We start from the raw sequence: 22440 nt of genomic DNA on the forward strand, positions 1-22440 counted from the left end.
CAAATGTAAAATCGGATCAAATTTTCAATTACCACTGTTATACAATGTTCCCTGAACCGGACAACGCGCTTTCTACCATAATTTACTATAATACACACCCTTTTTGTTGATTTGTCAGTTTCCACCCCCCACCCCCATTTTTGGTCTCTTTCTGTCCTGGCATACGTTACTTTAGGAGCAAGCAAGGCGCATGGCTTGGTTCATACAACGCTTAAAGTCACCAGAAGAATTAACACATGATATTCTAACATCGAAAAAAAAAAGGAAATGCAACCATTGGAAGGTACACAGTACCAAGAAATTACAACAAATTATTTTTGGACGCCATGACACTTTTTAGCCCAACCATCTTTTCCTTAGCAACGCGGTTTTGTGGCCTTTGTGAGACAAACAGCACCACATTTAACACCCAAACAGTCACCATTCCATCCCAAGATACCTACCATTCCTCTGGTCATCCCGGGAAAACGACAAAAGTGTGGAAATCTGTCGTGTTTTTGTGAAAAGTGATCAGTCGGTCAGGAAAGCCATTGTTTATAAGCTACGACCTTCGACCTTTTAGAGATTCAGGTCACGTGACTAAGCAAGAACGTAAAACCTGTTTTATTCATGTTTCCTTGGTTCCTTGCCAAACAGACTGAATTTGTATAATAGCAATAATACTGTTATTGACTTTTAGGTAAAGGAAGATTTGTGTTCAGTCAGAAAAGAAGCAAAATCGTCAATTCTCGTTTAAGGCTACACGAGAGTTGGCGAGACTGTGCGAGACTTTGGGTACATTCCAGGCCCGTTCTCAGAGCGCGGTTCTTTCAGTGTTTTCTATCCGGACATCGGGAAGTTTCTGCGACTTTTCACACATCTGCGCTGTCCCTGGAACCTGCAAACATGAGGCTGAAGATATCTCTCGCCAAGGAACCAAAACATATCCTTTTGCGTGTTGATAAGTGTACGGGTAGACTTTGCGAAAGTTCAAGATATAGTGGGGAGGGGGGCGTAAGTTACTAGCTACATCTTTGGATTTCATAATAATTTGGACATGATTATTTGCACGGAAACTTGTATTTCTGTTGTCTGTTTAAGCGACATTTTATGTCCTTGACAAGATGATTGATGCTTTGTGCTTAATGCCAAAAATGATCAGAGTCAAGTATTATAAAACCATAAATGTGTGTGGGATATGACTCTCCCAGACACGGGACCTCCATTAAACATCTTTTCCTAGGTACAGCCCTTAAATGAAAATCAGGTGTATTTGCAGCCAGTAGGTACCCAATTTTTTTTAGTAATGAGGCTGATTTACTTGATCGAGGCACCTCCTTGAGGCTTGAACACAGGACCCCCATTTTACGTCCCTCCCGAAAGACATGTCCAGGAATTCTTGGTCAGGTTACAGCATCTGGTCGTCTTTTTTGGTGGGCTCCCATCCAGGTACCAACTGGACTGCATGGTCAATAATTTGCTTAATTTCCAAGATCGAGGGGATTTGGTGTAGTAAGCAAAAGCGAGGTTTTTATTTCGACCTGAGTGAAGCGAGGAAAGCCGTACATGTGTAACAGTGGGGTCAAGGAGTACTAAACATTAAACTGACCATGCCAAGCGGCTTTAAGCCTTTTTTTAGTGTAATGGTTTAGCGTCTGGGTTTGTGGTCTGGCGGCCCGGGATCGGCACGGGTTCGAATCCTGGAAGCCAGGATATTGTTTCTGTTTGTTTCTGCTCGCCCTTGTAGTTGTTTCACTTGTATTCCCCTTGACCCCGCTGCACATACGGAGCTGGTAAGCAGTGTTGGCTGGACTCGTAACATTGATCATTTGATTTTGATGTCTAACCTTTAATGTCTAACTTTCAGTGATCATCACGGTCAAACCTTAAGTACATTAATTGTAACAAACACTATGAGCATACATTTCCCCTTGACCCCGCTGCACATACGGAGCTGGTAAGCAGTGTCGGCTGGACCACAGCAGACGAGCTGTACTCCTGCAGCGACGATCACGCCATCCTCAAGTGGAGCCTGCTCACCAACGAGACATCTCAGCTCGCCAAACTTCCCGCGGAAGTCTACGCCACCGACATCCACTGGTTCCCCAAGGTGGTGGGGGGAGGGAAGGGGAAAAAGGGGGAATCTGACGTGTTTGTGTTGACGAGCACTGATGGTAAGTTTTGTTTACTTGTTTGTTTGTTTGTAATGTTTGTGTGATTGGGAAGTCTACGCCACGGACATCCACTGGTTCCCCAAGGTGGTGGAAGGAGGGAAGGGGAAACAGGTGCAGTCCGATGTTTTTGTGTTGACAAGCACTGATGCCAGTGATGGTAAAGTTTCTCATACTATTTTTGTATTTCTTTATTTTCATATTTCTCTTTTTATTTCTTCAGAATTCTGAACAGGATATGGGACCAGTGTTTACTGAACACTAGATAACTAAAATAGTTTGTGGAAAGACTTCTATGATCTTTATTTACTTCTTTTGAATTTGGCTAGTTGGGCATAAGACATGACTATTCTCGGTTTGTAGAAATATTTTTACGGAGTGGAGTATTTTTCTCTTTCATAGCACTTTGGTGACTTATTCATAATTACCAGAGTTTTGTGAGTAGTAGAATTCGAGTTGAAACTGCTAACTCAAATGGTAGTTGCCTAGATTTTTAAATATTATTGTAACAGTTATTCAAAGTGAAACATTTTATTTCTTCTTTATCACAGGGAAGTTCCATTTGATCTCCCGACTGGGGAGGGTGGAGAAGAGTGTTGAGGCTCACAAGGGAGCCGTGCTCTCAGGGAGGTGGTCATATGATGGAACAGCCATGGCTACAGGTCTGTATGGGCTGGTGGAGGGGGGTGGCCACATAATGGAACAGCACTTGAGTATGACAAAATCTTTTCACTGTGTTGACAGTATTACTTAAACCCTCTCCATGTTGCCTAACCTTGTATCCAATACAAAAATTAATGTAGTGCAAAATGACTGCCTAACAGGCTAGTGGTTAAAAACTCACGGTCACTACTTGGTTCATCATCTGTTGTCCCCATCTTTTGAGAGTGCTTGGACATATAGACATGACATTTCGATGGCAGACTGCCTGGTGCTAATTCCTTTCTCCCACAAGTTAAATATAAACAAAGGTAGTGTTTTCCTTACCATTTTATGCTACTGTGTTTTTAAATGTTTACTGGTTGGTCATTTAGATGAACACTAGAGATGGTGTGTTCAGAATTGCTAAGAAATACATAGACTACGTGCATGAATTGGAAACAAACATTTTTACTTTCAATTGCTCTCCCAGCCGGAGAGGACGGCCAGGTGCGTATCTGGTCCCGTAGTGGGATGTTACGCTCCACCATGGTTCAGCAGGGAACGCCGGTCTACTCGCTGGCCTGGGGACCTGATTCTGACCAGATCCTGTACACCAGCGGCCGGCAGCTTATCGTTAAACCTCTGCAGGCTAACGCTAAACCTATACAGGTGGGGCTTCATTCATTCATTCATTCATTCACTCACTCACTCACTCAGTCACTCATTCACCGGACTCTGACCATTCACTCACTCACTTACTCACACACTCACTCAATCACTCACTCACTCACTCACTCATTCACCAGACTCTGACCATTCACTCACTTACTCACACACTCACTCACTCACTCACTCATTCACCGGACTCTGACCATTCACTCACTCACTTACTCACACACTCACTCACTCACTCACTCCTGACCAACTCGGACCAGATCCTGTACACCAGCGGCCGGCAGCTTATTGTTACACCTCTGCAGGCTAACGCTAAACCTATACAGGTGGGCTTCATTCATTCACTCATCTTCTTCTTCTTCTTTCATTCATACACTCTCTCACTCACTCACTCACTCACTCACTCACTCACTCATTCACTCACTCGCTAACTCACTCATGACCCAACTCAGACCAGATCATCTACACCAGCGGCAGGCAGCTTATCGTTAAATCCTTGCAGGCTAATGCTAAACCTATACTCTCACCTCTCAAATAAACGTACCGGTACGTTTATTTTTTTCCGCCTCAAAATCCACCCGGTACGTCCTTATTTTAGACGGTACGTTTATTTTTTTTTTCAAATTGGGGCTTTCTTTACTAACCAGGGACCCCAAAAATATTGAAAGTTTGGTATTTTCTGCCCATATTTCCGCGGTATTTTTGCTTAAAATTCACTATTTTCGGACGAGGCAGCGCGGATTTCCCTGCCGCTAGCGCTATGACCCAAACATAACTAGGGATGCGTACCGGTACGCAGGACCGGTTCTGGACTTGCAAAAACGTTTCGGTTCAGGTCCAAAAATACCGGAACACAAGTGATTCGGTACTAGACTCGTAAAAAAATATATCCTTTTCGTTTTAGACCATCTTTAACCTTCCAAAAATCTTGAAATTTGGGCTGAACAAAGACGAAAACATCGAGGTCACATGCTACACACACAGTCACTTACTTCCGTAAATTCTCTATCAAAACACAGAAATTAACCACCAACCAAACAAATTAAAAAGTTACCAATACTTTTCCACTATTTTTCATCCGTAGTCAACTTGTTTTAATGTTCCAGCAACGAAAAAATCCTTCCAAAACAAAGCACAGCGTTCAATCGGCTCGAAAACATCCGCCATGTTGGATTCATCAACTCACGCCGAATCTCGCGGTAATGCGCGAGAGAATTATATATTTTCTGCAGTACCGTTATATCTCGATAGGGGGCAGTGTCTATGACCTCGTTGGTTTCTGCAACATTGAAAATAGCAAAAAAGTGGTGAATAAGGTATTCTAAGTTGGAATGTTTCTTCAAAATGTTATTATATTTCAGCCATACCATAGGTATGGTGAAATATATTGTATTCGTAATGTTTCTTTCTTTCTTTCTTTCTTTCTTTCTCCTGTCAAATCTTCAGAACACGGTATCTCCCTTGTTCCTCAACCGAATGACTTGAAATTTGGCAGAAGGGTAGAGTGGGCCAATACCCTCGGACGTTTTTTTCATTTTTTCCATATCTGTCTCTTAAATGATTTTATTAAGGTTTTTTTGTCATCTTAAGACCAAAACTGTATATTTGGGCCCCCTGTACCCTGGTATTACAACCGAATGAGCTGAAATTTGGTACAGATGTGCCTTGATACGTCCCCCATATAGATTCAATATCAGTTTTGGTGTACAGTATAACGAAATACTTATTTTTGCGATTTTTTGGTCATTTTTTTACCAAAAAAGGACACTTTTGGCTCCTGTACCTTGGTTTTAGAACCGGATGACCTGAAATTTAGTATAGGAGTGCCCTAGACATATGCGCACATGGATTCAATAACACTTGAGGCATACGGTACAATAACATGCTCAATTTTGCGATTATTTGGCCATTTTATGACCAAAAAGTACACTTTTGGCTCTTGTGCTCTGGTTTTTAAACCAAATGACCTAAATTTTGGTAAAAGGGTGCACTAGATATTTATTCAAATGACACATGTATAATTTTTGTCATAGACTACGTCAAAATGATATATTTTGGGATTTTTTTGTCATTTTCCAATAGCCAGAGGGGTCAATGACCTTAAGGTCGTTGACCCCCAGCTGCAGATTGGGCCTACCGGCATATATGTCTATTTAATCTAATTAGATAGGTAACCAATCACTTAGCCTGAATCTATATCCTAAAGAGGGGGGGTGGCAGCCAATCAGCGAGCCCGGTGTTATCTGGAAGAGTCCATTCTTACACGGAGGGGTTCATTTTTTTTTTTAAATTCATCATTGGACTGGTGACTTTGCAATTTTACAGAATGTGTGCTGGAAGAGTCTATTCTCGCACGGAGGGGGGATTTTTCAAAATTCATATTTTGGACATTGGTGACTTCTAGTTTGTCAAAGTCTTTCAGTAGGGTTATTTTTGGACTGGTCTAATTTGCAATTTTACATGGGTGTTCTGGAAGAGTCCATTCTTGCATAGAGGGGGCTTTTTTTTTAAATCCATTTTTTGGACTTCAGTGATTATGTCAAAGTCCTATTTTAGCGGATGTATTTTTGGACTGCTCTACTTTACATGGAAGAGTCCATTTTTTGCACACGGAAGGTTTTTTTTTCAAATTCAGTTTTGAACGGGTGATTATTCAAAATTCAATTTTAGTGGAAGTGTTTTTAGACTGGTCTATTATACCTTTCTATGCACTGGGACCTTTTTTGCTAAATTCAATTTTGGATTTGGTTTCTTATTCAAAAGGCCAAGGTTTCAGTGGGAGTATTTCTGGACTGGTCTATTGTGCAAATTCACATAGGGTGCACTGGAGTCCATTCTTGAACGGGGGAATTTTGTAAGACTCATTTTTGGGTTAAACCGTCATTAGTAAAAGTGATTTTTCAAATGGGTGATTTTGAAATAGCCTATTGTTGCATGGGAGATGGCTGAAATATGCTGTATTTGCTCTCAAGCAAATGTCGGCCTTTCTAGTTTTGTAACAATGATTATGAAATTAACTTCTTTTTCTATTTCTTCAATTTTTATTTTCATTCATTTTTTACTTTTATTTTAATCTTTGTTGATGGTGTGACACTCAGATAAAGAAAATATGTGCAATAACATAGGAATTATTCTGTTCATTATTCATACAATTAACTGATATGGTACTGAGGCATAAATGAATAAAAAGAGCCTACCTGCTGATCATCTTCTCTTGGACTGAAGTAGCATGGGCACAGTCTACATGTCAATTTGGTATTTTTCCGGGGGGGTACTTTTATTCCAGGGGGTACTTTTATTAGATTTTGAAGATTTGTCCGGGGGGTACTTTTATTCCAGGGGGTACTTCTATTTGAGAGGTGAGAGTACAGGTGGGGCTTCATTCGTTCATTCATTCAAATACTGTCTCTCTCACTCACTCACTCGCTCACACTCACTCACATACTTATTTTGATTGATTCATTCATTTTTGCACTATTCCATTCTTCAATGTCTTCCTTTTTTCATTCATTTGGTCGTTCATTTGGTCATTCACTCATTCATTCATCTTTTGCCTTACTCATTTGCTTATGTTTACATGTGTAGGACAGTATAGCACAAGACAATGTTAAGTGTCCTTCTGTTCCGTAATTTGTATGGTCTAGTGGTTTGTTATCTTCACTTACTCTAGTCAGTGTTTTGAGCTGGACACAGCGACAATATTTCCATATTGGAGGTAGTGATTGACAAATATTATTTATTCCAGTGGAAAGGTCACGAGGGAGTGATCCTGAAGGTCGACTGGAACGCTGTTAACAACCTGATCCTGTCTGGAGGGGAGGACTGCAGGTACAAGGTAAGGACGGCAGGGAATGGGGTACAATAGATTCCACCTGAGTTCATGATGGTCTCTATTTAAGATTTCAGCAAAGGTAATGCTATAAGCAGTTACTCAAGCAACTGGACAGGATTTTGGAAACAGACGTTTCAGACAACCATCCGTTGTCTTTCGTCAGTGACAGTAAAGATGTTTATATTTAACATAATTGCATGATGGCAAAAATTGCTTGACATCATAATTACATTGTTGTGAGAAGCAGAAAGATTTTTTGAGCTCCATGTAGTTATGAAGCACTTTTTTTGTGACGTATGCACTTTTAAAGACCTTGAAGAGAAGTACATGTATTCTGAATGGAGAGCATGACAGCTTTGATCATGTCTATTTAGGACAGCTTTATTTATTTGTAACATCCAGTTAAAGATAGATTTTAAGGATAAACTAACAGGCACTTGTTTTCCAGGTGTGGGACAGCTATGGGCGTCTCCTGTTCACCAGCCAGGTGCATGATTACCCCATCACCTCTGTCAGCTGGGCCCCTGACGGGGAACTTTTCGCTGTCGGCTCCTTCAACACGCTCAGACTCTGTGACAAAACTGGGGTAAGCTTCGGATTTTTTTAAGTTTCCCGTTCTTCTATGGGGTAAAGGAAAAGTGAGTTCCCCATAGTCTTTTTAAGGTAATAGAGGACTGTTGTAATCTGCTGTGTCCAGGGCACAGTATTGTGAGGCGGAGTCCAACCCTCACCTCCCACCACCTTGTACCTCCCCAACCAAAATTACATAACAATTTTTACCCAGCCAAAGGCAGGTACCCATTTTTTTTTTTTTTTTTTGCTCCCAGGTGGAGTGAGGAAAGTCATGTAAAGTGTCTTTCCTAAGGCAGTAAGGGGACATATTTGATAGCCTTGGTCAGTAATGGTACCACCTGACGTAATAAATCTATAGTCACCTCTTTTACTACTTTTTAACACTGGAAACGCATCCAACATTGCCTGATCTAGCCATGGCATCACCTAATTTTTGCTATCTGCAGTAACCAACTATACTACTTCTTTCCACCGCAGTGGTCCTGTGCACTGGATAAACCCAACACAGGCAGTATATTCACCTGATCTAGCAATGGCACCACCTGATTTTGGTTATCTATAGTGACCCATTATACTAATTTTTTCCACCACAGTGGTCCTATGCCCTGGAGAAACCCAACACAGGCAGCGTTTTCAACATCGCATGGTCTAGCGACGGCACTCAGATCGCTGGGGCTTGTGGGAATGGTCACGTGATCTTTGGTCACGTGATTGAGCGGCGGCTGGAGTGGAAGAACTACGAAGCCACAGTGACCGATCGTAAGTCGATCCAAGTTCGAAACGTTATGGACGACGCACGAGAGAAGCTCGACTTTCGCGATCGGATCATCAAGACTTCGCTGGCGTTCGGCCATCTTGTGGTGGCCACAACATCACAATGTTACGTCTACAGGTGAGTTGGTGTGCATTTTGTTGCCTGCTTGATGATTTTGTGTTCCTTTCATGTTTTTTTACATAATGATAGGTTTCTGTAGCTATTATAATCATCAGTATTATAGTTCATTTTACAGTAGAAGTCAGTTAATTGCACAATGGATTAACGTACACTTCTGTTAACTGCACGGAATCTTCAAATCGCAAACCGGTGTGGTCCAGCTTGATAACTTCGCATTATTGCACCAGCCGGATAATGGCATGAAATTCACTGGCAAATAGGCCGTGCAAGGCTTCTACTGTATATGTGGTTACTGGTACATTTTTTGTAGGTTCATCAAATTCAGTTGCCAGTAATTTTGTCAATCTTGAAAAGAGAACATGCTAATGATATATAATATATCACATCGAATGATATTTGTACTATGCTTTGCCTCCCCTCTTAGCACCAAGAATTGGAACACTCCAATGATCTTTGACCTGAAGGAAGGAACAGTCACCCTCATAGTGCAGACTGAGAAGTAAGAGTCCTTTTCTTGAAAATTAAGATATGACACTTTATGTTTTTGTTGTAATATGTGTCAATGGTACTTATTGTTTTGAGAACTTGATTTTGAGATCTTACTTCTTAGACCTTACAGTGCCTTAGAAATAATATCAAAGCTGGCAAGGGACTTGGTATAGTGGCACCAGGGTCTGCCTCCAAGGTGCTCGTTTGACTCCCTTTGGCTGGCTATACTCCTTGGCAGCTTTGATACTACATTATGTATCTCTAAGGGTCTGCTTGGAGACTAAATAATCACAGCAAAGTGAAACTTTGTCTTTCCCCAGGCACTTTGCTCTGGTAGACAGCAGTGGGATACAGGTGTACTCCTATGAGGTAAGTTTGAAAAGAGGGGTGACTAGAATTAGTAGAAAAGTTTTGACTTTGCATACCTGACTCAAAGCAACATTGTTCAAGACATTTATTGTTAGTAGTAACAAGACTACTAACAATTCCTCATCATAAAATGTAAAAACCTTAATATGAATATTGTTTAGGACAGAATGTACATTGTACATCAAAGCATTACTTACTCAAAACTACACATTGTCCATCTGTGGTAAGTATAACACTATTAGGCTGAATTGATGCTTGAAAATTCAATTTAAAAGAATCATAATAGTATATACTAGAGCAAAGAAGTTTTAGGTTTAGAGTTGAAATAGTATCTATTAAATGTAACCTATACAGTTGACTTAAAGTCTATCTTACTATATCTATCAACATTAGAATCATTGCTAGAGAATGCTAAAAACACTTATGATGGATTTTTCTAAACTCTACACATCTATCCCCAGGGCCGGATGCAGGCATCCCCCAAAGTCCCAGGCCTGCGCCCGGACGTGCTGAACGTACAAACTCTCTCCATCAGTAACGATGCTGTGGCCATCCGGGACAAGAAGGACGAAAAAGGTTTGTACAAAACTTACACAACTTTCAGTTCTGTCTCTCTTATTGTTAGTACTAAGTGTTTCCAAGGATCTTAGCATTTAATTCTTTTTCTATACATGCCTGGTTTGGAAACTGTCAGATATACAAGGCCTAAATGTTATAAAGTGTCCAGACGTTCAGTGTATCTCTTTAAACCAGGCACATTTGAAAGCTGGTGTGTTTTTCAGAACAATATTTTGACTAGTTGATTTATACACGTGAAGATTGACTCATCCATAGTTTCGAAGTTCACATTGTAGGGATAGCTGCAGAAATATTCAAGTTTTTCTACGACCCAAAGTTGTAAGACTTCTTTACTTGACTAACTCAGTAGAATCTCAAACCCTTTAATACCAGTTGTTCCAGAAAACTTGGAATACATGGTGAGAATAGCTACAATTTTAGGGAACAGAAATATTTCTGAATCAGTTTTACTACAAGAAGTAAGACTTTCCCTGTACTTGGTCCAACCCAATGATTTTGTACATTCTTTAGAAATACACAATGTCATATACAAGGCCTAAACATTATGGTGACAAAACATTAAGTGTATCACTTTCAACCAGGCACATTTGAAAGCTGGTGACAGTGTGTTTTTCAGAAAAATAGTTTGACCAGTTTATTTATTTTTCTATTGACTAGTTAACTAGCACACATAAAGTTTGACTCATCAATCATTGTGTGTATGTGTTCAAAAGTTCACACTGTTGTAATAGCAGCAGAAAAATTCCAGTTTCTCCACCACACAAAGTTGTAAGACTTCTTTTATTAACTGTACTTAACCCTACTGTCCTAAAGGGAGTGCAGGGTCTTGGTACGAGGAACTTGAAGGTTTGGGCCTGACCGACCCACCACCGCCTGCTACAACACAGCAGTGTATTACCCTCCTAAACCCTGACACTCGCAAACAACTGGAACAGCCTGCCACGGCAATAGATCATCTCACTTGAACTCTCTCTCTCTCTCTATCTCTCTCTCTCTCTCTCTCTCTCCAGTTTAACCTCTGTTGTTCCCCATCCTGTGGGGGTTATAATACAGATATACAAGGCCTAAACTTTAAATGTTCAGTGTATCACCTTCACTAACTTTCAGTCAAGCACAGTTGAAAACTGGCATGTTTGTCAGAAGAACAGTTTGACTAGTCGACTAATACAAGTGAAGACTGTCTCATTGATAGTTTCGGAGTTCACCCTGTAGTAGTAGCTGCAGAAATATTTTTGTAACGCACAAAGTTGTAAGACTTCTTTCTTTACCTGTACTTGACCTGACTGTCCTGAAGGGAGTGCAGGGTCTTGGTACGAGGAACTTGAAGGTTTGGGGCTGACTGACCCACCACCTCATGCTACCACCCAGCAGTGTATTACACTCCTAAACCCTGACACTCGTAAACAACTGGAACAGCCTGCTACAGCCATAGACATGGCTACAACCCTAGAAATGGACATGACCATCGACCAATCACGCTGGGAAACTCTCCAACACACCCTCATTGGTCGCTTTCTCAGGGGTAAGGCAGATGGGTGGTGGGGTCTGTTGGACCGTTCCATGTTCTAGGGGTGGTCAGGCCCTTTGGACTGTTCCATGTTTATAGGGTTGGTCCAGTTCTGTTAGACCGTTCCATGTTCTAGGGGTGGTCAGGCCCTTTGGACTGTTCCATGTTCCCTGGTGGTCAAATTTTGTTGGAGTGTTCAATGTTGTAGGAGGAGTCCACTAATGTTGGACTGTTCCATGTTGGAGGAGGGGTTTGATTCTGTCCATGTTGTAGGGGTGGTCAGGTCCTTTGGACTGCTCCATGTTCTAGGAGGAGCCCAGTTATGTTGGACTGTTCCATGTTGGAGGAGGGGTTAAATTCTGTCCATGTTGTAGGGGTGGTCAGGTCCTTTGGACTGTTCCATGTTGAAGGAGGGGTTGGATTATGTTGGACTGTTTCATGTTGAAGGAGGGGTTGGATTATGTTGGACTGTTTCATGTTGTAGAGGTGGTCAGGCCCTTTGGACTGTTCCGTGTTCTAGGGGTGGTCAGGGCCTTTGGACTGTTCCATGTTTTAGGGGTGGTCCAGTTTTGTTGGACTGTTCCATGTTGGAGGAGGGGTTGGATCCCATTGGACTGTTCCATGTTGGAGAAGGGGTCGAGTTTTGTTGGACTTTTCCATGTTTTGGGGAGGGAGGGTCTGTTGGACTGTTCCATGTTGGAGGAGACGTTGGATTCCATTGGACTGTTCCATATTGGAGGAGGGGTTGAGTTTTGTTGGACTGTTCCATGTTTAAGAGGGTAGCAGACTGTTGAACTGTTCCATGTTTTAGGGGATAGAAGGGTCTGTTGGACTGTTCCATGTTGAAGTAGGGGTCAGAAATTTCAACAGACACCAGGATATCAAAGACCTATTTCTGCTCATTTCAATGTGATACCTTCATTTCTACAATTTTGTTTTCAGGCTTAAAACTGGAATATATTATACAGTACTGCACATTGATGGTGTTTTTGTTTGCCCACAGTTGTCCACCTGTTTGATGCAACATCAGGAAAACCACTCGGTGATGGCAAACCCTTTGTTCACAAGGTAACTTATTTTGGCATGTTACAGAATTGTAATTATTGACTAATTACAAGAAATAGTCGATAGTTTCTTGTACAATCCTAGATACTCTCTCTATCCGGTTTAGCGTCTGTTGCTCCCTGTCTTAAGATATATGTACTTAGCAATCCTCAGTTAGTAATGTACTGAAATTAAGGTTAGATGGCTATACGTGAATGTATATAAATGTGTATGGTTTAAGTTTCAAAGAATTCTGTGACAGTTTTTAAAAGAAGATTTTTTCTCACATTATTGATTAATTACATCTATTGACCGATCGATTGAATAACTGATCAAACAAAAATGTTGATTGATTGGTTGGTCATCAATTCATCAACCAATAAATTATCAATTGATTGATTGTCCAGCTAGAAGTGATGGAGGTTGCATTGGACCAGTGCCATGATTGCTTGATAGATGGATTGATGTATTATCTGACTGATTATTTGATTGATTATTTGATTGATTGATTGATTGATTGATTGATCGACAGCTGGAGGTGGCAGAGGTAACGTTGGACCAGTGCGGCCCGGCAGCAGAGCGCCGCCTCGCTATCGTGGACAAGAACCGTGACCTGTACCTGGCGCAGGTGCGCGCCGTGGGAGGGGCCAGGAAGGTCATCAAACTAGGTACGACAAACAAACAAACAAACAAACAGACATTTCCTGGGCAAGACAAACATTCCACAGGCTAAGTAAACAGCCAAACATACACAAGTTAGTACCAAACTAGGTATGACAAAACAAACAAGGGAGGACAACTTGTAAAGGTGTTGATACACCTGTTTTGTCCTCCCTTCCACTTGTTTTTGCATGTGGTAAATTCAAATAAAGAAATAAAGAAACAAACAAATAGATATTTCCTTTCAATGAACCTTACAATGAACCTTTCAAAGATGCAATGTGAGTGGTCATGAAGATTTTGACACAGCCACTCTTTGATTTGTTCAATTAGTTTTGCCAAGTTTAAGATGAAAACAAAGTACTGGGAGAAAAACTTGAATCTGACTATTTATTTCACTCTGAAATATTTTTGTACCAACTCAAAGGTACAGTCCTCCCCCTTAAGCTCTGTTTTCTTGTTGATCTTTTGAAGTCTTGGAAGATACTAATCAAAATTTTGCAGTCTTAGAATTCCTTAGATTTTTTTCTTAATAGGCACCAACAGGCCTTTACAATCACAATATGGTAAACTTCATGACGAGATCTATTCTTTGTAGGGTTTTACAGACTACGAATTCAGCACTAAGGAGAGAGCCGTTCTTTATAGTGTTTTACAGACTATAATTTAGCACCAATGCATGAGAGATCAGTCTTTACTCTCATTCTCCTTACTACACCCCTCCTTTTGCAGGTACGATGGTCCACTCGATGTCGTGGAACGATGAAACCAACATGCTCGCGGCTCTGCAGGACACCAAGCTGGTGGTTTACTACTTTCCCAACGCTGTGTACGTCGACAAGGACATCCTGCCCAAAACTCTCATGGAGAAAGATGCAACGTGAGTAGTACACAACATACGTAAAGTTTTAAGACTGAAATAGGGGTGGGTACAGGATATTGAGGTCTAGATCCAGTTTTTCCAGACAGGTCCAATAAGAAAAAACTTTTTACTGGTACACCGTGCCAGTACCCACCCCTGGTGATACATTTTTTAAGCATCCTTGCCACTGTGTGACGTAGACTAGACGTTAACTGAAGAACGTTTACTTAAGAATTAAAGAAGGAAACGTTTACTGATCATGAAGAATTAAAGAAGTATATGTAACGAAGAAGACTTTGTTCAATTGGTCTACTAACCTGATGAAACAATAAAGGTGTCTACTGTTTTTTTAATAATATGCTTTTTCTGCATAGTGAAGAACCCTCAGATTGTGATTAGGAGATGCCCACTTTCCTGGTATCAGAATACATCTGGTATTAAACAGTTTTCTCCACAATTTTTCTTCCGCAGTGAGTTTGGAAAGAACCACCAGATTGTGATTAGGAGGTATGCATTTCTTTTGTATCAAGAACACTTCTGGTATTTAACAGTTTTTCAACGACTTCTCTACCGCAGTGAGTTTGGGAAGAACCCTCAGATCGTAAACTTCTTGGGGAATCATGTGATCATCCGGCGCGCCGACGGCTCATTGGTCAGCACGGGGGTGTCGCCCTATCCCAGCATGCTCCACTCCTACGTGTCCAACTCCCGCTGGGACGATGCCGTCAGGCTCTGCAGATTTGTTAAGGTTTGGACACTTTGGGCTTTTTTACCCTAAAGGAATGAAGTGAATTTAGTAAATTAAAATATTGTTTTCAGCTAGTCTGCCTATCAGTGTGTGCCTCTGCAATGCTATTTTCATTAAACACAATGCAGTAAGCCTTTTTTGTCAGTGGGACTGGAAAGGTTGCAAGTCAAATCTGCCATCTCTGATTTCTAGAGTACTGTTGTTCTAGCACAGTGGAAGCCGGATAATTGCACGGCCTATTTGCCAGCGTATTTCATGCAATTATCCGGCTGGTACAATAATGCAAAGTTATCTAGCTGGACAGCACGGGTTTGGGATTTTGGGACTCAGTTGCAGTAAACAGAAATGTGCATTAATCCATTGTGCAATTAACTGGCTTCTTCTGTACAAGTACTTTCTTCTCTTCTTCTTTCCTCCATCTGGTGTACTCCATTGAGGTTGCATAAAGTTTTCCTTCCTATCAGACACCAAGGCAATTCCTGTGTTAAAGTGGCTGTCAATTTTACTGTTTACAGTATCTCAATCCAATTTCCAAAGAAAGCCTAGCTCCAACTACTGACACTACCTGTACGGGCATTACTCAATTTTCATTCTAAATAGTCTACAATGAAACAGTTAATGATAACTACAGTGACACTCTTCACTCCATCTGTCCCCGCAGGATGAGGCTCTGTGGGCATGTCTGGCTGCCATGGCTGCCTACGCAAAGGACCTGAACACAGCAGAGGTGGCGTACGCTGCAATAGATGAGGTAAGACCTCTTGTTGGCATCCATCTGTCTCGGAAGACAATGGTAGGCAGACAGTTACTACTCATGCACTGTCTGCCTGGCCTGCATGTGACTTTTTAAGGTGAAGGAGGGATGTGCACTTCCTTCTCCACCCTCTCGTCTACTGGCGCACTAAGTCCTACAGGGACAAGAACTGTATTCCATGTATATGTTTATATATATATCCTTCATTAAATAGAACAAGCAGTTTTTTTACTTCAAAAGGAAGCAGGCTGAATAAAAATTCTCTAACTGGAAGCTATGTGACTCAACTGCCCACTTATAAAAGTCTAGGATTTGCAGTATTTTTTTCTAGGGGAAACGGGAAACAGGAAACACAACATTTTTTCCTAGGCCTCATGTAATAAGTTTTGGCCAGCCCCATTCAACTTTAAATTGGCAAGTCTTTCAAAAACAGTATATCATAGAATATGAGATCATGACATGTAATAGTTAGAAAATGTTCACAAGTTTGTGACAAACTTTTCCCCCTCGCAGGTGGACAAGGTGCAGTACATCCTCCACATTAAGGAGATTCCTTCCAAGGAGGCGAGAAACGCTGAGATGGCGCTTTTCTGCGGGAGTCCTCAAGACGCGGAGGGGATCCTCCTCCAGTCTGGACTCGTCTTCCGAGCCATACAGATGAACATTAACCTCTACAACTGGGACAGGTACGTCTTATATGAATGTGAAATCCGAGATGTTTTTAAATTATCATTTTTGTTTTCCCAAAGGTATGTTTTCCCGAAGAAGAAAACATATTGTTTTTGCTGGTGTGTTCTTTTTCTTGCTACCTGAATGTAAATGAAATTTTTCAAAGATCTCCATAATTTCAGCACAGGTGCCAATTAAACAGAGTCTACTTCACCAGCAGAATTGACCCTCAAAATGCAGGAAATAGTGTTTCAGAGGGTCTTAGATTTCAAAATTTTCCCGTAACCCCTTTGTACCATCACGTGGAAGCCCCTAGCACTTTGTTCAAAATCCAGGGGATGAAAAAAATTCAGGCTGTCTAGATCACTGATCAGAGCATTTCATTTCATACTTTTACTTTAGTTTCTATATAAATATGTGAAGAAAATTCTTCATGAGCTGAACTTGCCCTTGTCCTTCAGAGCCCTTGAGCTGGCTGTGAAGCACAAGACGCACGTGGACACGGTTCTGGCCTTCAGACAGAAGTACCTGGAGAAGTTCGGCAGGAACGAGAAGAGCAAACGCTTCCTGCAGTACGCAGAGGGGGTGAGAAAATCTTCTATTCTTTCTTAACATTCGCTTTCTTTGTTAGCCATGCCATACACTCAGTGTTAACCCATAGGCAGGGAAGTTTGGGGGCTGGAGACAAACCCTCTACACACACAGAAAAAACAAAAGGAATGATCAATGAATCGAACCCTCTCTTGACAATGCTGTTATTGGCCGTATCTGTTTTCTTTTTCTTTTGAAACCTAGTCTCACAGCTGATGTAGGAATTGTCATTTCTGATGGTTGAAGTTTCAAAAGTAACCAAAAGCTCACACCTTTGGCGCTCCTTAGTCAAAACAATCGAACCATTTTTTTAAAAATCTGTATTCAGATGGGACTAGGTAAGGTAAGGTAATGCAGCGAAACCTACAGCTCCAGTACAATGTGAAGCAGTCAGAATTGCCCTGAGGAAGGTGTCAGACAGTCACCAAATTGACCAAAATGTCATGGGAAATAAAACAACAGTTCTGAAAACAAAGTCTCTTTATTCTGGATGTTTATCAGTTGCGCTTTAAGAGTAAACAAACTGTTTACCTGTTGTTCTCAGGTGGAGGTGGACTGGCAGAAGATCGAGGCAAAGATCGAGATGGAACAGCAGAAAGAGCGGGAAAAGGCCGCCACAGTCAGGCGGTAACATGGAGGGTGGGGATCGGGTTACAGATAGAGTTTCTTAGGCTGCTTCAACATGGGTGAAGACTTAATCCAATTTCTGGTATGAAACCAGCAAACCTGGTTTTGCCTTGATCAGGACACCTTCAGTGTACAAACTGCACCTTGGCATCAATTGCAAAGCATTGTAAAGAAAAAAGAGCATGTAAGGATTTGTTTGTTAGTACACTATTAGTGAGAATAGTTAGTGCATTTTATGAAGTTATATTCCACGGAGTTAATGATGTGTATATTGTGTGAAAAGCCGTTTCTGTACAGAAAAGTATTTGTCGCTTGCTACATTCCTAAATAATTGTGAAGATACATGTATCAGGAATGAATGTTGTAAAGTCTTTAAGTAGAGTTTCCTATTCAGATAGATAATCTATTAAAATTGAAAACTTGTATCCATGAAAGCTTGGAGTTTGGTTGTTATTTAACACAGTATATTTTGTCCTAAGCCTTAACGGATCCATTCAACGATGACAGTGTTGTTCAACAAGTTCAACAACTTTATTTTCATACACACAGATTCTACAATATGACACAGAACATATATGTACATGACATGCACGGACAGCACACAAAATATACTTCAATCTGTAACACAAAGGTACCTATCTGACTAAGTGCTGTGTCCCTTAAATGCAGAACTGGAACTGGACTTTTAAAAATGTTAAGGCCAAAACAAACCTAAACACCAGGAACCTGTTCCGGACTTGCAAAACGCTATCTTTCACTTATATTCTCCTTTTTGTTCAAAATCATCTATAACTTGCATAGGTAGTGAAATTTGCACAAGAAAAAGACAAAAACATAACAAGATAGTTTTTGTGTTGTTACTGACATTTTGTGTTCATTACTGACTGAGTGTGTATAATTTAGCATAATATTTACATTGCATGTCAAATTCATGTATGAATTCAATGCCTGAACCTGAATCTGGGCCTGAACCTGAATGAGAGTTAAGGTATGCAGTACTAAATGATACACCCTTTTTTTTTAAGGTACAAGCTCCAATGTATTACTATACTGTAAATGCAGAAATGTTCGCGGTGGATTAATGTTCGCGGTTTTCGCGGTGACCACTTCACCGCGAATTTAAAACCACCGCGAACATTTTTCTATAATGATGTTAGATTGCAGTCTATGGTGTTACCGCGAACTTAAATCCACCGCGAAAAGTCCTTTTTCCCGCTACCGCGAAATTAAATCCCCGCGAACTTAAAAACATTTACAGTAATTCACTTTGTCTTCTCGGTACCAAACTTTCACGGTATGAGAAAATGAATGTTCACGGAAATGAATGTTCACGATGGTGGCATGTGTGCATAAAAAAAGAGAGCAATTTACTAGTATTTGTTATCGGAAATAATAAGTACATGTTACAGTATGTTGTAAACTTGAAAACCGTGAAATCAAAAGAACTCAAAATCAGGAATTACAGTTCGTTGTAAACGTTTCTAACTCTCTGCCAGACCGAGTTCTTTCTGTAGGCATTGCAGTGTGCTCTCCAACTGTCTCCCCACCATCCGCACTGCAAGGAACAAATAAACAAACAAATTAACACAACAATAAAACATTTCAACATGCATGATCACAAGAAAATAGCGTGTTAGGCCATGTTGACTTGATTATATAGATACCATCTTTGGAAAATAACTTCTAAAGTTAATGAAGGAAAATGGTAAAGAGCAAAAATGAAGATACTTGTTTAGTCATTTGTTCAACCTTCCTGACCACTTTGATTTCAAATACTGAAGGAAACTTTTTTTTATTCGCACGCTCGCATCAGTTTTGGGGTTCCCAGAGGATGTCATCCATATAATGAAAACAACATGGCCTTATGGATTAAAGTTAAGTTTCCATCACATGAAATTTGACTGACAGACTCAAAGTTTTGTCAAGGAATGGAAACCTGTGAAATGTGGGAAGTAGTGGATGTGCATTCCTTGACATTTAAGATCAGTCAAGAAATTGGGGAAGTCCAACTATTCAGGTCTCGAAATACTTTTTTCTGCATACCTGCACTGGTGCAACTAACATTGGAAATTACCTGCACCAGGCAAATGTTACATTTTTGTACCTGCACCACTCATTTAGGAAATATTGATCATGCTAGAATCAGTTCAGAAACCATTGCCATTATTTCTTTCTTTACTACTTAGGTGGTAACAGTCAACGCAGCTGGTAAAATCCACATCATGACACATGTAATAATTATTATGTAAACCCAGTGTAGGTTAGGTGCAGGTAGAAATCATAAATACCTGCACAGCTCCAATTTTACCTGCAATAACCTGTATATGCAGGTGGTATTTCGAGCCCTGTATATGGGTATAGACACAGAGCATTCCTACCTCCTTTGCAGGCTTGTCACATACATAGCAGTAGCATTTGTCACAGCAAGACTCGTTCTGCATGTAGGGTCCTCTGAGGATGGAATCAGCTGTGCTGCATAGTAGAAAATAAACATGATGATGAATAAAAACAACATCGTGACAAGCTGAGATAGGTAGAGATAAAAAATAAATGCATCATCTTGCACTTCCCAGCTATACAGATACAGAGGCTGGTGTGTTTCACTGAAGGACAGTTACACTGGCTCATGGCTCAAAATACCACCTGCATATGCAGGTTCAGTTCAGTTCATCCTCATATGAGGTGCCATTAACAATGCCCGACCATGTATCTCTATCTAGCATGGCGGCTAGCAAGTTATAGTCCTTCAAACCAACCTCCTCTTCCAAAACTTTCTTAAGTGTTAGTGCAGATAAATTGGAGCTGTGCAGGTATTTCTGATATCTACTTGCACCTAACCTGCACTGGTCTATGTACTGGGTATATACATCGATGTAAGAGTATTGTGGATTTTTACCTCCATGAAAATGGAGGTATAGTTTTAGGTGTGTCTGTCTCACTGACATTGTGTCTGAAACAGGACATACTGTAATTAACTTTGTCTTCTCGGTACCAAACTTTCACGGTTTGAGAAAATTTAACTTGTTCTCAGAACTAAATGTTCACTGTCGGGGCAAGTGCACATAAAAAAAGTCTTCAAATTATTTTTTATCAGTAATGATAAGTTCATGTTACAGTCGTCACCGTGAAAACCGTGAACATAACAGTACATTGAGAAAATTAGGAATTACATTTTTTTTCCTAGGCCAGCCTAGAGTATGAACAAACCTGAACGGGTGATGCGGACATGCAGACCTTGGGTGGGGGAAGTTGACCGTGTCGGCGGGTCGAGAGTACGTCACGATGAGACCGTTCGGGTCGGGCGACCCTGCAGAAGACGCACATCTCGACTTCTGCGGAGTGCCGAGTACGACCACGCTGGGGGCCCTCTCTTTCCTGTGCGATAGATTCTCTTCTGAGGTTGTCCCGAGTACAGCCTTGCTAGAGTTTCTCTCCTTCTGCTGTGATATCTTCTCATCTGGGCATGCAGCTGGTGGAAAGAAGAATTTAATCACATACAAATCTTTATTGACACGACAAAAGTGCAGCGACTTTCGTAAGGTCTACATGTATAACAACTACTTACAGTACAACTAAACAGACATATATGGGTATCTATAGGTATGAATAAGTCAACATATTGGATCTAGCGTGTCATTTAAACTATTGGTTCTACGGTATAAGCATTCGTGGATATATCTGCCTGCTTGTAGACAGTGAGGATTATCGCCTCCCAGAATGTAGTTGAATTTATCTATCGAACAGAGAGTAGCAAATTCTTTAGAGTAAGCGGAAAGTAATGTGAACAGTTCTGTGCGTTTGTCATTTATTTATTTTATTTATCCATAACAAATCACATGACAATTGTAACAGGACCTGGTACAATGTATGGCAATCTGTATACACATGGGAATGGGCTATGTATCATTATCAGTCAAACTGAAATTTGTCCTGAGCAACCACTCAATGGACTGAGCAAAATGGTTGCTGAGGACAGGTGGTTGCTCCCGACAAGTTGGTTGATTGGCAAAAAGTAAATTAGAATATATTGACTATACATTTTTTATCATATACACCTTATTTCCCAGGATATATATCTACAAGAGATGCCAATGTCCTTATGTAGATAAGTTTCAAGAAACCATAGGTCTTTGTTTTTGTTCTTTCATACAGAGCTTTTCTGACTATGGAATGGACTGTGGCATTCTAAGACATTTTGCCATATCTTTTGCAACCTAAGGCATGTATTTGCTCATTATTTGCTCATTACGTTTTACTTTTCTTGGAGGAAAACGGCCAAATTGGAATTGCCCGCAAAGATGTCAACATGGCCTTATGTGGGGAAAAAATACAAGCTAAACTGACCGTTGTCCAGGTTTTTGGTGGTAGACTTGTACACACACAGGAAGACAACATCATCCTCCTCAGTCGTCTGGGCAATATTCAGGGGAGTCTGTAGGGGGGGTTACACCAGTTGAAACAAAAAAAAGTCCTACAAGCATGTCCAATGTTCCAAGCACGTTCACAATTTTTTGTAGATTGTACCCCACAATTCCTGTGTCGCAGCACGTGTTCTCCAAACAGTGAACGTGCGTATACACCTTTCTCACGCGGCAGCCATCATAGATTGAAGACGAGGTCAATGAGGCAAACAGGCAAAACTTATTTCTAACATCAGCTCCCATTTAGTTTTTCCCAAGACACACAAATTTTCATAAGATCAAATATAAATATTTATACAGTATTATGCACGAAAGATGTAGCGATTTATAGTAGCATAGACTGATCTCTTTGT

At 40.7% G+C, this 22440-nt stretch overlaps 3 protein-coding genes across 3 annotated transcripts in view; 1 reads left to right on the top strand and 2 right to left on the bottom strand.

Moving 5' to 3' along the window:
* The window catches only part of LOC118427814 (putative uncharacterized protein CXorf58), a 6174-nt gene extending 5565 nt beyond the window's left edge, over nucleotides 1-609 (bottom strand). The window contains exon 1 of the mRNA XM_035837775.1: nucleotides 444-609. Within this exon, the coding sequence (XP_035693668.1) occupies nucleotides 444-458 (15 nt within the window). The 5' untranslated portion in view covers nucleotides 459-609. The remainder of the gene's footprint in view (nucleotides 1-443) is intronic.
* A 134-nt stretch (nucleotides 610-743) lies between these two features.
* Nucleotides 744-18100, top strand: LOC118427850 (intraflagellar transport protein 80 homolog). The gene is made up of 18 exons (XM_035837824.1): nucleotides 744-922; nucleotides 1926-2153; nucleotides 2702-2812; nucleotides 3283-3461; nucleotides 7213-7302; nucleotides 7748-7885; nucleotides 8466-8764; nucleotides 9192-9266; nucleotides 9577-9625; nucleotides 10087-10201; nucleotides 12715-12779; nucleotides 13288-13423; nucleotides 14148-14295; nucleotides 14854-15025; nucleotides 15687-15776; nucleotides 16293-16465; nucleotides 16910-17033; nucleotides 17584-18100. The coding sequence occupies exons 1-18, from the start codon at nucleotides 886-888 to the stop codon at nucleotides 17668-17670; spliced, it is 2316 nt and encodes a 771-aa protein (XP_035693717.1). The 5' UTR covers nucleotides 744-885; the 3' UTR covers nucleotides 17671-18100.
* An 830-nt stretch (nucleotides 18101-18930) lies between these two features.
* Nucleotides 18931-22440, bottom strand: part of LOC118427935 — a 4534-nt gene continuing 1024 nt past the window's right edge. The window contains exons 2-5 of the mRNA XM_035837902.1: nucleotides 22011-22098; nucleotides 20874-21135; nucleotides 20045-20138; nucleotides 18931-19221 (exon numbers count right to left, since the gene is read on the bottom strand). Coding sequence (XP_035693795.1) covers nucleotides 19126-19221; nucleotides 20045-20138; nucleotides 20874-21135; nucleotides 22011-22098 — 540 coding nt within the window. The 3' untranslated portion in view covers nucleotides 18931-19125. The remainder of the gene's footprint in view (nucleotides 19222-20044; nucleotides 20139-20873; nucleotides 21136-22010; nucleotides 22099-22440) is intronic.

Source organism: Branchiostoma floridae, chromosome 12 (assembly GCF_000003815.2).
Source record: "Branchiostoma floridae strain S238N-H82 chromosome 12, Bfl_VNyyK, whole genome shotgun sequence".
NCBI classification, from domain to species: Eukaryota; Metazoa; Chordata; class Leptocardii; order Amphioxiformes; family Branchiostomatidae; genus Branchiostoma; species Branchiostoma floridae.